Here is a 14,665-nt window from a genome sequence, read left to right as displayed (position 1 = left end):
CTATTGAACTATAACCCTTTATAGCAAGATAAATTTGCTTATAACGAGAGAAAATAAGATTGAAAAACGTGTTTTTTACGTTTTGGCCCGGCCGTAGCTATAAATAAATACCCTTTTTAACTGCAGGCCGCCCGCAATAAACTTCTTACAATTTATGATTCATTGTAGGGGGTTGATTATTCACATCTAATAATATGGGTCCTAATAGACAAGATGTGAAAAGTGTTTTAAAGGTTGTCAGAAACTTTATCCAAGGACAAAACGCAAATGAAGAAGCGTAAAACTGTTTCACGTCTTTAGAAAATATGATAGATAGAATACTGGACAATTTAAAGCAGTCAAAAATGACAAAATAACTTCTTGCAATAGCAGAAGCAGTAGTTTATGTAATTCTTGAAAATACGCTTTATACATATTTACAGAATACAGATTTTTTGTTTTAACGTATATCATTGACAATAAAAGTAAACATTTTTTTTTTTTGTTTTAATGCATTTCATTGACAATAAAAGTAAATAACTTTGTTTTAAAAACGCCATTCAAACAATATTTATTAGCATCTTATATTGCTCCGAATGGCTTCGCTATAGAAAGTTAATGTTTTAGCAAACTACATATTCATATGTATGCACAGTATTATTGTTGTTGGATATAACGAGATCCGTTTATAACGAGGTAAACAGTCTGCCATTTCAGTTCTCGTTATAGAGGGAGTCTACTGTATATATATATATATATATATATATATATATATATATCTTGTGATGATGTTTTATTTGTGAATGATGTTTTAATGAGCAATGAGTGTTTTTCAATAATGTATATATATATATATATATATATATATATATATATATATATATATATATATAGGGTTTTTATCGCGGTTGTCAAAGAATTAGTTTGTAAGCACTTTTTGAAATTATCTTTATTATATCTATTATGAAATACACATATATATTTAACATAGCCAATGTAAATTTAAAATAAACTATCTTTAAATTGAAATTCTTATGAAACTAATTAAATTATATGGACAATGCAAATTTTAAACAAACTATCTTTAAAATTGAAATTGTTATGACAATATCTAAATTATATTAACAAAATTTTGTACCTTTCTGTCACTGAATGCCTAAATGAACTGTTCTCCACTATATAGATTTTAATCACCACTCAATGTCTTCGTTCTCAGCCTCGGTTATCCTTGTTTTTGTGAAATTCCTTTTTCCAATTATCAGCTTTCACCAATTTAAAATATTTTTCTTCTTAATAGCATTTATATTTATTCTTCTTTTTAATACACCAATATCCAATCACCAAATATATTATATAAATTTAATTTTCAATTAATACTTTCTTCTTAATTATCCAAACACCATTTATACATAACATAATTTTTAATCTTCAATAATATTCTTCTAATATACTTTCCAATACTATCAAATTTTAATACTAAATCACTGATTATTGCATACTTTATACTTTCTTCCTAATTCTGACTGATTAATCTTGAACTCACTGAACAACTGACTTCACTAACTGTAACTAACTTATACTGACTTCATAGTAACTGTCCGACCGCTTACTGATTGACTGGCTATCTTGAATCCAAATTACCGAGTATTTATATCTTTTTCCATGTTCCAGAACCATCTGGCAAGAAATCATATTCAAATTGTTCTATAAATGAATGTTCTCGAAAAAGCTATCTCGCAAACAGGGTTAACTCTCGTGTTCTAGAGAATTCTTTTCTTTTCTATCGAGAATTTTATTGACACTTAGGCTTTTCAGATCAGAATATAAACTTATATGTAATTTAAACAACCTAAATTAATAAACTACACTATTTCAAATCCGTAACCATATGTAAACTAAACATTTCAAACCAATAAATAACCCCACTTCTACATTCGCAACCATCACTTATTAAACGTCACTTTCAGAGTATATCTGGTTGCCTATGCAAATGGCTCACTTAAATATATTTACAATATTATAATTATTAAAAACAAACTTTTTACACTTATTATATGCTAATTTCTTAAGAATACCCTCATATAAATAATTTTTATAATATTCTATAGTATATAACTTATAAATTAATTTTTTAAACACTATTTTTCTTTCTCCTATATTCATATCATCTCAATATATATATATATATATATATATATATATATATATATATATATACAAGCTAGGTTAAATCTTTGATTTCTCTATTTATATAATATAGTATTTTAATGTATTTTTAGCCGTATTTTACGATGGGACTTGTAAATTAAAATATTTAAATTTGAAAATTTATTTATAAAAAAATTGTTCATAAAAATTGGTAACATTTTTTGAGATGGGACCTACGTATTCGTATTTAGTGAAAAATGTTACATAAGATAGAATATTTTTGAACTATTCACCCTTCCATGTATACAGAAAGGTACTTAGCTGCCGGACTAATCGTACAAATGAGACTCTACTTCAAGAACGAAATATTAATATCGGACTTATTACAAAAATAAACCAAAATCTTTTAATGTTACATTATTAGAAGGAAAGAGGAGATAAAAACTCGTCGTCGAAGGTAGAAGATCAAGAGACATATCTCCTTAAAAAATTACACACGACACTTCCTTTCGGAAGCATCTTCTTCTTCTTCTTCAGCCTTCAGTAATCCAACTTTGGACATAGGCCTCCCCGAAATCAATCCAGTGTCTTCTATTTTGCGCCACTTTCTTCCAGTTGTGTCCTCCGATCTTCTTAATATCATCAGCCCATCTCATTTGTGGTCTTCCTCTGCTTCTCTTTCCTAACCATTGCCTCCTCTGCCATTGTTGTATTGTTGTATTTCGTGGTTCCATCTCTTATCCTTCAGTCGGGCATTGTGTTCTGCGAAGCTCCATTTTAATTTGGCAGCATGTTCTGCTGCGTCTTTTACTTTCGTTTTGCTTCTAATCCATTTGTTTGTTTTTTTGTCTATAAGTCTCACCCCGAGCATTGATCTTTCCATCGCTCTTTGTGCTTTTACTATTTTATCCATATTGGACTTAATGAGTGTCCACCTGTCCACGTCTGTGATCCATACTTGAGTATAGGGAGGATACATTGATCGTAAATTCTGGTTTCCAAATACTGTTCTATTTTAGTGCTTTTCAAGATTCAACTCAGTTTTCCAAATCCTGCCCACGCTAACCTTATTCTTCTGGTAATTTCGGCAGTTTGATTTTCTTTGTTAATTTTCATTATCTGTCCCAGGTAGATGTATTCGCTTACTGTTTCTAAATTTATGTCGTTCAATGTTATTTCTGGAATGTTCGGTGTATTTGTCATTATTTTTGTTTTTTCCAAGTTCATCTTAAGACCTACTTTTTCCGAAGCTTGAAATAGTTGCGTCATCATGGTCTGTAGTTCTTCGAAACTTGTAGCGAATATTACAATGTCATCAGCGTATCTTAAATGACTCAGTTTTCTTCCATTTACATTTACTCCCTTATCTGCCCAGTTAATATCTTTGGACACGTCTTCAAGTCCAAGTGTGAATAGCTTTGGTGAGATAACATCTCCCTGGCGAACTCCTCTGTTGATTGGTATAGCTTTGGTTTTCGCATCAATTTGTATTTTCATTGTAGCTTTCTTGTAAATATTGTGTATGAGCATTCTGTATCGGGAGTCTATCCTGCAGTTGTTCATAGCTCTCTCTATTGCCCAAAGTTATATGGAGTCGAATGCCTTTTCATAATCAACGAAGCCAATATATAAGTTCAAGTGATATTTATTGGCTTTTTCTATTAGAGTTCTGACTGTAAGAAGATGATCCGTTGTACTGTAACCTTTTCGGAATCCTGCCTGCTCTACCGGTTGATAGCTCTCGAGCTTCGACGTTAACCTGTTAGTTATTACTCTCATAAACAGTTTGTACATTTGGGACAGCAGGGAGATTGGCTTATAGTGCTTGAGATCTTCCCTGTCTCCCTTTTTGAAGAGAAGTATTATCAAACTTTCATTCCAATCATTTGGGACTTCTCCTCTGTGAAGACATTCGTTGAAAAGTTTTTTCAATTCTTTGAGAATAATTTCATTCCCCTCCTTCAACATTTCTAAAAGTATTCCATCTGGACCCGGAGCCCTATTGTTCTTTAGTTGTGCTATAGCTTGTTTTATTTCGAAGGATTCTATGTTAGGGAGTATTTCTAAATTGACATTCGTCATTTTTCTCTTAAGGTCTTCCTTTTCAGTGTTATCTGGGTTCTTGTTTGAGGAATATAAATCACGGTAAAATGCCTGAGTAACTTTTAGGATTTCGTTCTTTTCTCTTATTTATTTTCCATCTTTATCCTTTAATGAGATTATAATAGGCTTTCCTAAGTTTGATCTTAAGCATTTCAGGCCTCGGTTCTTTTCTATTATTTTTTTCTACCTTGTTTTTATTATAGATCCTTAAATCTTCCTTTACTCCCTTCTTTATTTGTTTATTCAATTCTTTGAAACCATTGGTGTTTCGCTTTCCTTCGCTTAGAAATGTGCGTCTCTTTTCCATCAACCGTTTTGTTCCTTCACTTATTCGGTCTTCTTTATTTTTCGTTTTCTTTGCAACAGTCAGTCCTGCTTTCAAGAGCTCTCGTTGAACTTCTTTATTAATTCTGTTCAAGTTGGAATATTCTTGTTGACAATGTTCTACAAATTCTTTTCTTAAGACTTCTCTGTACTCATCTCGCTTCTGTCGTATTTTAGTTTGATCTATTTCATTACAATAATTATGTGGCCTGTTTCTACTGGTTTTCGTCTGTTTAATAAGAATCCTTGCTCTCAAAAGGCGATGGTCGCTGCCAGTTGTAAATCGATTGAGAGCAGTTATATCTTCAAAAATGTCTTTGTTCCCACACAAAAAGTAATCGATCTCGTTTTTTGTCTTTTTATCGGGAGATATTCACGTCCATTTTCGGTTTGCTGGTTTCTTGAAGTGTGTGTTCATGGCATATAAATTTTGTTGTTCTAAGAAGTTATATAATTTTTCTCCTCTTTCACTTCGTGTGCCATAACCATGCATCCCTATTTTGGTTTCAGTATTTTCTTTTTTTTACTTGATTTTGCGTTGAAATCTCCCATAATGATAGTATATTTTGTTTCATTTTCTTCTAATGCAGTTATCAAATCTTCGTAGAACATTTCAACTGCCTCTTCCTGATGTGTTGTTGTGGGAGCATACACTTGTATAACCTTGATCTTGGTTTTATTATCTAGGTCTATTATAATATAAGCTACTCTATCAGAAACACTTTTATATGTAGAAATGTATGTTGTGAGATACTTTTTGACAATAAATCCTACTCCTACACATGTTTCGTCTATTTTCCCTGTATAGTATAAGCGATTTTCAGAGTTTAAATGGATGCATTGTTCGCCTCTTCTTTTCACTTCTGACAGTCCTACAATATCCCACTTTATCTTGGATAGTTCTCCTTCTAATTCGTAGACCTTTTCATCTTTAGCCATAAATTGGATGTTGTATGTTGCTAGTAGTAACTGTTTTTGTTTGTTCGTATCTATTTTAGCGCGTTTTGTTGAGCTTGTGCCTTCCCCAGAATCCGTGAGGCTGACCGGTTTTCCGGTGTGGGATTCTGAGCTGCTAGCTCTACCCACCTGGGGTATCGTCCCATTTTGTTTTAAGTTCAACATGTTGTGTTTTGAGAGGTATAATGGCATTAAAACACCACGCTTGCCGGACGGGTTGGTGAGTGTTCGCAGTATCACAGCCGGTTAAATCGGTATTTGATTTTCGCCTGCGACTTTGTGGTACCGCACCTGTCAGGAATTGTATTCCTCAGCCACGGGCCACTAATAACACAGCTGTTGACCTGTGTCATGTCCTCCGTTGATCCGCGGGTACTTATTTGGCGAAGCCTTATTTATACCTGTCCTGCATATCTACAGGAACTTTCCCTATCAGCCATTGGGACGCGCCGTGTCGGGGTTGAGGACTTTTCCGCCCAGTCTGTCTTGCACAAAGTACTGAAGGACCCCTACTTAGTTCAGCGTCCCTCCTCTACACAAGCTAAAACCATCACAGAACGCATCTTATGAAGCGCAAAATAGAATTGAATGATTAATCGTAGTCAATTCAACATCATGACGTCACCATATCCTTGCGTAGGATAACGGACTGAGGAGGAGGATATTGCACGTTGTTTTATGAAATTATTGTGTCATATATTTGTTTATTAGTATATAATGTAGTTTATGTATTTTAGGCACTTATAGGATTTGGACCGGAAGAGAATAAAAAATGGTTATGTTGCGGTTCGGTGATTAGTGTGAATTTTGTCTTAACTGCAGCGCATTGTCTTAATTCTGATTAGTAAGTTCTTAAATATTAGTTTTTTGTTTAAAAAAGTTGTTATTTATTAGGAAAAAATCAAATCAAGTATGAAAAATTTTCGCATCAAAAAGCATTTTTGCGTCGTGATTCGGTATCTTTCCGAATTTAGTTTTCGTCAGAGTTCAAAGATTATTCGATTATTTAGCTGGAGATTTAGAAAACAACTAATTAATAATAAACAGAGAATATTCTAGTAATTAATAGTTTATCTGTATATTTGTCAAAATTTAAATACGCACCAAAAAGTTTTGTAGATATCGAAAGATCATTTTATATCTATAAATATATGTATACAAATACTTTTTCTTTTTTTCATGCTTATAACACGGTCTTTAGTTATAATATAAAAGCTTGTTGATGAGTATTGTAACGATATAATTTGCCTACCACATTGGGTATCACTTATAGGGTGCTGAAAGTGGGGACAGCAATTTCTGGGCTGGAGATAGGGTAAGCAAACAAACCGAAACCTTTGCGAACGGCCACTTATGATTTGATTGAAGAGCTGGGTCGTAAGTAAGTGAATAAAGGAGGAACTGGGAGGGGCAACTACAAAGAAAGAAATCCAGAAAATACTTACATATATTTCCTGGGCAACAAAACACAAGAAGGTTCCTAAACTAGTTGAATTTGGGCACCGTTTAAAAGAATCCCCCTCCTGGATAGAAAGAAAGGCTTTTCTTTCCTAAAAAATATTAAAAGGTAAACATTTTGTTAAAAAGTTTTTGGAATTGGATCAAAAACACTGTCCCACTTTCCCACCATCCCAAGTGCATATTTATTTGACGCGCAATATTAAACGAAATCAACATAAAAAGGAGGCAATTAGTGTTATTATATACAGACCAGAAATGTTTATATTATCAATCTCAGAGACGCAAAAAGATTGAGAATATTTTTCGGTGTTTTAACATATAAAAGGAAATCTAAATGCTACAGTATACTCGAAATTTATGAGAGGTGTTTTTTTATTCGTAAGATCCAGGACTTATTGAGTGATGAAGAAAATTACTTATTAACTTAACTTATTTACTTACTTACTTACTTACTTACTTTACTTATTTATTACTTAACTTATTTATATCGATTTATTTCTCGTTTTAGTGGTGCAGCCAAATGGGTCCATCTAGGCGATTTAGATCTTTCAACTGATCAAGACGATGCAGAACCGCAAGATTTTAATATAACTAGAGCAATTGCATATCCAAGTTATAATTCTTCTTTTAAATATCACGATATTGCTTTAATTCAATTGGACCGAAATATCCGTGTCAGTTCATATGTAAAGATAGCTTGTTTACAGACTGTGAAAAAAATGTATTATGGTAAGTAATTATTTTCCATTTTTGGTTTTCTGCTATTTTGTTCCTCAAAATGCTCTAATTTTTATAAGAAATTTGGTTTTGTGTAATAATTACAAATGTAAGTGGATACAGAATCTGATAGTGGATCTATTCATATATATATATATATATATATATATATATATATATATATATATATATATATATGTTTGTTTTGAGGTTTCCGCGGGAGCTATATGTGCTGTCACTATTTTTCCGGGTTTGACTCCGCGTTGTAAAATGCTGGTTTTCTTGACAACCATTGTTTTGGCGACGTTTCGGCAAGGTCTCACTTGCCATTCTCAAGCCTGGTGTCACTTCTCGTCGTTACTCGATTAGTGTATTATTATACATATATATATATATATATATATATATATATATATATATATATATATATATATATATATATATATATATATATATATATATATATTATGGATAAGTTTATAAAAGTTTAAATAAATTATAATAAATAAATTCATGCCGTGAGTTTAATTTTCATTAAAATTAGGTGTGGTATTATTTTTAGGCAGGGATGGCAGTATGACCGCCGTTGGCTGGGGTGTAACAGAATATGCTGGAGAACAAAATAATCTTTTACTATATATAAACATAAACGAGGTGTCTACAGAAGAATGCAGCAATTCATATAGTAATTACAAATCCACTTTACCACATGGAATTGATGGCGATACGATGATATGTGCTGGCGGAAAAAACCGAATAGACACATGTGTAGTAAGTACTGCATGTATATAAGAATATTAAATGTGATGCAAAAACCTAATTAAGATGACACTAGCAATAAACATAATAATATCCAAAATTAAAATAAAACCTAATTATTTTTTTAAACTTTTCTCACAATTATAGATGATCTAACAAAGATATGTATAAGCATTATAAAGTGCTAAATATCATGCTAGTGAGGAACTGAAAAATAACCATATTAGTATACAAAAACTATGATTCGATGATCAGAATCGAGGAATATAGAGGGATTGGGAATATGTCTGTGAAAGAGATTGATATTGTTATGATTCAAGCTAGAAACTTATGGATGCATGTAATGTTACTTGGTGAGCTATCCCCCATATCCATATTCATAAGACCAAAAGAATGGGGATGCATTAACCTAATCTTAAGGAAGACTAATGAAACAAATAAGATAATTATTCGTATTTTTTTGCACTGTCATTTGACGTACCCACTACATAATATTCTTCTTTACTAACTCGTAAACTCCATAAACCATTACAATATTACTCTCACTTAAAATAATTTATGTTTTAGGGAGATTCAGGCGGACCACTTCAAGATAGTTATGGAGTAGGTATTAAAATAGTCGGAATTACGTCGTTTGGTAAACCGTGCGGTCTCACTGAAAGTCCATCGGTATACACGAGAGTTTCTTATTACGTAGACTGGATTGAAAGAATTGTGTGGCCTGAGGAATATCAAAAAGCACATCCTTAAACCACGAGAGAGTAGCGTCAGTTGTTTTTTTTATTGTGATAATAATAACATACTGTATATTAATTAAAAAGTGAACGAAATTTCCTTTTTTTCTTCCTTAAAGTTAAAGTGAGGACTGTAAAAGAGGAAGAAGAAGACAAACTTAACCAGCTTGTTAATATGACGAAAAGAATTTTATAGAAAAAAACGAAGACCATAAGGTGCTGGAATAGTGATGAAACGAGATACGTACGAAGTGCATGTAAGCACCTTTGGAGCGATACAAAACAAGAAAAGTCTCCAGCACGAAAACTAGAACAAGTCGGCCTTAGGGGGCAACTTCGACCCGAAACTTTTCCAAAGACCATCTCATACTAATAGCTTTTTTGAAATGTTGTGAAGATAGTGTATATGTAGATATAGAAATAAATGATAAACAGCCTACATTGTTAGTGGATACCGGAGCGACCAGGATCATTATACGGCAGACATTTATAAACAGCCGTAAGAAATTTTTACCAACGAGGTTGCGACTGCGGACTGCTATAGGTGAAAATGCCAATATCCATAGAGAAATCTAGATACCAGAATATAAATATATCTCTGAAATAATAGTAAGTGTAAAAGTTAAACTAAATGTCAAACCTCTGAATTTGATAACACTCTATGCACCAGAGAACAACAGAGATAACACCACAAGGGAAAATTTTTACAAATACCTTCAGACTGTAATAAACGAAACCCCAAACGATGAATACATAATCATTATGGGTAATTTTAACGCTCGTGTTGGCAATGTTATAGTTCAAGGAATAAAACAGCGATGTAATGAAAATATCAGAAACGAAAATGAAGACCTTCTGATGTACCTCTGCCGCATAAACGAAATACGTATTAATAATATCCTCACAAAGAACAATATAAATACACATTTGAAAACAGTAGAAGACAAAAATCTATGATAAACTATATTCTGTCGAATAGAGAGTTACAACCCTCTTAAATCTTAGATGTAAGAGCACTAACATCAGCAAAAATAGGAAGCGATCATAAATTTTTATTGTGCAAAATCTGAATGAAAACACAGATATGAGATAACAAAACACCAGAATGCACCACAAAGATAAAAGTCGAAAGTTTACAGGATGACTTCATAAGATACCTATTCCAAAAAAGAATAACCGAAAAAAGCAGAAACACCAATATCACAGAAAGTGGTGGAATCGAAGACAGCTGGGAAAAATTTAAGTCTAATATTTTAGCCTTTAGCTCCAAGTTCTTGGTAAAAAAAATATAAATAAAAATAAATCATTCCCAAGGTAAAGAACTCCATGGTTTTGTAGAGAAGTGAAAGAAAAATGTAAAGAAAAGAAAAAAGCTTATCTGAAACACATGTCAACCAAAACACAAGAGGCATACAATAATTACATTAATTAATAAGACAATTAGAAACGAAACACATGCACTTGTAAGAAAAATAAAAAATGATCACTGGGAACACTTTTCGAAAGAAATAGAACATGATTTTTACGGTCTGCAACAGGAAATATGGCGCTTCATAAGAGGTCAAAGAACGGAGGTAAAGGAACTAAAAGAACCAAAATACATAGAAAAGGATACGTCGATTGACTACCTCATAAAGCTCTATGCAGAGGAAGAACAAACGACGCTAGAACCGTAAACACCAGAAGTTACTACAAATGAAGAACTTAATATAAATGTACAGGAAATTCGGAAAATACTTGATGATGATGATGATGATAGTGTGTTTGGCATGGATACTAGTCCTTTTGCCACAGATTTTTAAATGATTTATGTTATGTTTATCAATTAAAAACTTGATTGTACTAAATTTATATTATATATCCGGATGCATATAAGTGATTACATATGAGTTCGTATATGGATTTCTGATTCAATGACAGTAGGTGGGTTATGTTTACTGGAAGTTGCACATTACTTTTAACTAGGTTTTCACAAAACGTAGATGAGAGTGCTTTATTTTTAATACATCCAAACAGGATGTGATTAACATCACACTGGGAAATATTATCGCATAAACACTTTCCTGATTCTATAATGTTTAATCTAGCCAGGTGAGCAGGAACGGAAAATACTTGAAAACCAAAAGAACAGCAGGTAAAGACGGGATACCAAACGAATTATTGAAATCTTGTAGAGCAGCAATGACGTAACAATTAACAACATTAATTAATAAAATTATAAAACACAATAAAATACCGGTAGAATGGAGAACGAGCAAACTAATTCTACTATTCAAAAAAGGAAATAAAAAGCAGCCAAAAAACTACAGATGTATAAACTTGTTAAATACTATGCTAAAACTTTACAAATGCTAATAAATCAGAGGATAAGTTTAGCAGACGAACAACAAGGTTTTCGTAGTGGAAGATCGTGTACAGATGCAATATTAGTTATAAAGCAAATTACTGAGAAATTACTAGAATATAATAGACTAGCATTTCTGTGTCCGATTGACCTAAAAAAAACGTTTGACAGAGTAAGACTCAAATATGTAATACATCTTCTGTATAATAGAGAAGTTCCCCTAAATATTATAAAAACTATCGAAAACATCTACCAAAATAACAAAATGGAAGTCAGAATAAATATACAACTTACAGAACCTATAGAAATAGGCAGCGGAATAAGACAAGGAGATTCATTGAGCCCGAAGTTCCTCAATTTGATCATGGATGAAATGATTAAACAAAAGTTAACAAAAGAAGAGAATACAGAATGGGAAACAAAAAAATAAAAATACTCTGTTACGCAGACGACGCAATAATGATAGCCCAAGATAAAGATAGTCTACAAAGACTGGTCTACAGATTTAACATAAGAGCAAAATAATTTAATATGGCAATCTCATCGCAGAAAACTAAAACAATAGTAGTCAGCAAAGAACCAACCAGACGTAAAATAAAAATTGATGGCATCAGTATTAAACAAGTAATGGAAATAAAATACCTGGTAATTACACTGTCTAGCTATGGAGACCTGGGCAAAGATGTGACAGATCAAGTTCAAAAAGCAAATAGACTGGCAGTATTCCTTAATAACACTATATGGCGAAACAGACACATTAACACTAAGATGAAGTCAAGAATTTATAAAGCCAGTGTAAGACCAATAATGACATATGCCTCAGACATAAGACCCTACACCCGTATCGTCAAAATAGCAAGAGATAAGTCACCAATCGGCCGAAGTATCAGACGACAGCGCAAAAGATGGAGTGACAACCTTCCATAGAGGTATTGATCTGCCAATAAACAAGCAGAATTGCTTATAAAGAGGAAGAAGAAGAAATGTAGGTACAATTAGGAATTGGAGCAGAAAAGTTCGTCAATACTGTCATAGTTGCTGACATCGAAGAGGATGTTATATGAGTAATGAACGTAACGAATATGAATGGATTTAAATTGGATTTTAAGAATAAAGTAATCAAAGAAGTTGGCCACGGTGAGGTATTTCATTATTCACCTTATGACAGGACTGTGCAAGCAGATACAGTTCTGTTTGCGAGAAGTGAAATGATTATAAGAGCGCTGCTACAAAGACTTGTGGAAGAGGGAATACCTGTTATGATGGAGTCTTGGAGTCATGACGAGAAGGTTGGCCGAGGAATCAAAAATTGGAAAGGAATTGGTGATTTCTTCTAAAGAAATTCCTGTAAGACTTAATAATGTCAATGACTACCCAGTGACTATCAAGAAAGAGATAAAAGTAGCATCCTGTGCACCAGACGACAACATACGATAATTTTAACGGAAAATTCGACCAAATGTTGCAGTTTCTGGCCAGTCTCTAAGTCAGGTAGAGAAAAGAAAATTAAGGGAATTTCTTCAGCGGTATCGTGATATTTTCGTACCGAAAGGAGAAAAGACGGGAAGAACTACCGTTGTCAAATACAAAACTGATACTGGTAATAATAAGCCAATTCGAAAGCTGAATAGTGACAGGTAGAAATGAACCCAGTAGATAAAGAGAAGACAACCTTCACTACAAGATATGGATTGTGGCAATTCAGCGTTATGATATTTGGACTCTGTAATGCTCCTGCGACATTTAAGAGGGTTATGGAGAACGTTTTGAGGGGGATATCACGTGTCTAGTGTATTTAGATGATATAATCGTCTTGTGAGAGACTTAGAATATATAAAAAAAATATAAAAAATATATATAAAAAATTTAGAAAATGTTTTTAATCGACTTAAATCTGCACAATTGATGTTAAATCCCAAGAAATACCAGCTATTTTAAAGTAAAGTTAATTATCTGGGTTGTATAGTCAGCAAAGAAGGAGTGGCCGTGGATAAAGGAAAAATTGATTTCATTAAGGAATGGCCCGAACCGACTGACAAACATCAAATGAGAAGTTTTCTTGGGCTATGCATTTACTAGCAGAGGTTCATTTAGAAGTTTGCAGATATTGCTAAACCATTAACGCGACTTACAGGGGAAGCAAACTATTACAGCTGGGATGAAGATTGTCAAACTTCCTTTGAAACTTGAAGAAGCATTTAATCATAGCAATAATATTAGGATACCCACTTCTAGAAGGAGAGTTTATCTTAAATATACAGTGTGGATATTAAGTCTTACCCCCCCTAGTGAACTCCGTTATTTAAGACAAAGATGAAAAACGCTCGAACCCCTCATTTTTTAATTTAATAGAGGTATTTTATAACATAAAAAAAATTGTTACCCCTTTCATCCCCTTCACTTGACAGCTACCCCCTCAGATTTTTTAAATGGCAATGGGGGTCGTGCGATAGTTCGTTGGAAAGGGTTTGAAAAGAAGAATTCTAAAATCTATCACACTTTAACTTTAAGGATCTGTTTGTTAATAATGATTTATTGTTTGAAGATACACTTTGCGATACAACAATACAAAAGTAGGTACACTGGTTTTGCTTTAATATGGGACATTCGGTATAACAAAATTTATTTAATTTTCAAGTTATTTAAGACATATTAGTTTTTACGATAAAGCTACATTCTATTTAAATGGTCATGTACATCGACAAAATGTAAGATATTGGTCTGACGAAAACCCTCGATTGTTTCGAGAGTGTCATACTTATTTCCCACTAAATTAAATGTTTGGGCAGGTATACTAGGGGATCACATTATAGGCCCTTTTTCTATCGAAGGCAATTTAACGGGGGAAAGCTATTTTAATCTATTGGAAACACAAATAATTCCTGCAATTCATGATGTGCTTAGAAACAATCCAGGCGAATTCACCCAAGATATTATTTTCCAGCAAGATGGACTTCGCCTCATTACGATGCTGGCGTTCGAAATTTTTTAAATAATTTGTATTCGAGAAAATGGATTGGACGTCGTGGATTCATTGAATGGCTACCAAGATCACCAGATCTTACCAGATCTCCTCTAGATTTTTACCTATGGGGTTACCTTAAATCCAAACTGTATGGGAACCAGTTGATGACAGTTG

At 32.9% G+C, this 14,665-nt stretch overlaps 1 protein-coding gene across 11 annotated transcripts in view; it reads left to right on the top strand.

Moving 5' to 3' along the window:
* Positions 1 to 9,278, top strand: part of LOC140437236 (clotting factor G beta subunit-like) — a 227,683-nt gene extending 218,405 nt beyond the window's left edge. For all 11 annotated transcript variants that reach the window (XM_072526626.1, XM_072526625.1, XM_072526624.1 and 8 more), the window contains 4 exons: positions 6,249 to 6,355; positions 7,481 to 7,701; positions 8,252 to 8,460; positions 9,016 to 9,278. In XM_072526626.1, coding sequence (XP_072382727.1) covers positions 6,249 to 6,355; positions 7,481 to 7,701; positions 8,252 to 8,460; positions 9,016 to 9,198 — 720 coding nt within the window. In that variant the 3' untranslated portion in view covers positions 9,199 to 9,278. The remainder of the gene's footprint in view (positions 1 to 6,248; positions 6,356 to 7,480; positions 7,702 to 8,251; positions 8,461 to 9,015) is intronic.
* Positions 9,279 to 14,665: the final 5,387 nt, after the last annotated feature.

This window comes from Diabrotica undecimpunctata, chromosome 3 (genome assembly GCF_040954645.1).
Source record: "Diabrotica undecimpunctata isolate CICGRU chromosome 3, icDiaUnde3, whole genome shotgun sequence".
Classification (NCBI taxonomy): Eukaryota; Metazoa; Arthropoda; class Insecta; order Coleoptera; family Chrysomelidae; genus Diabrotica; species Diabrotica undecimpunctata.
This window is presented reverse-complemented; position numbering and strand designations above follow the sequence as displayed.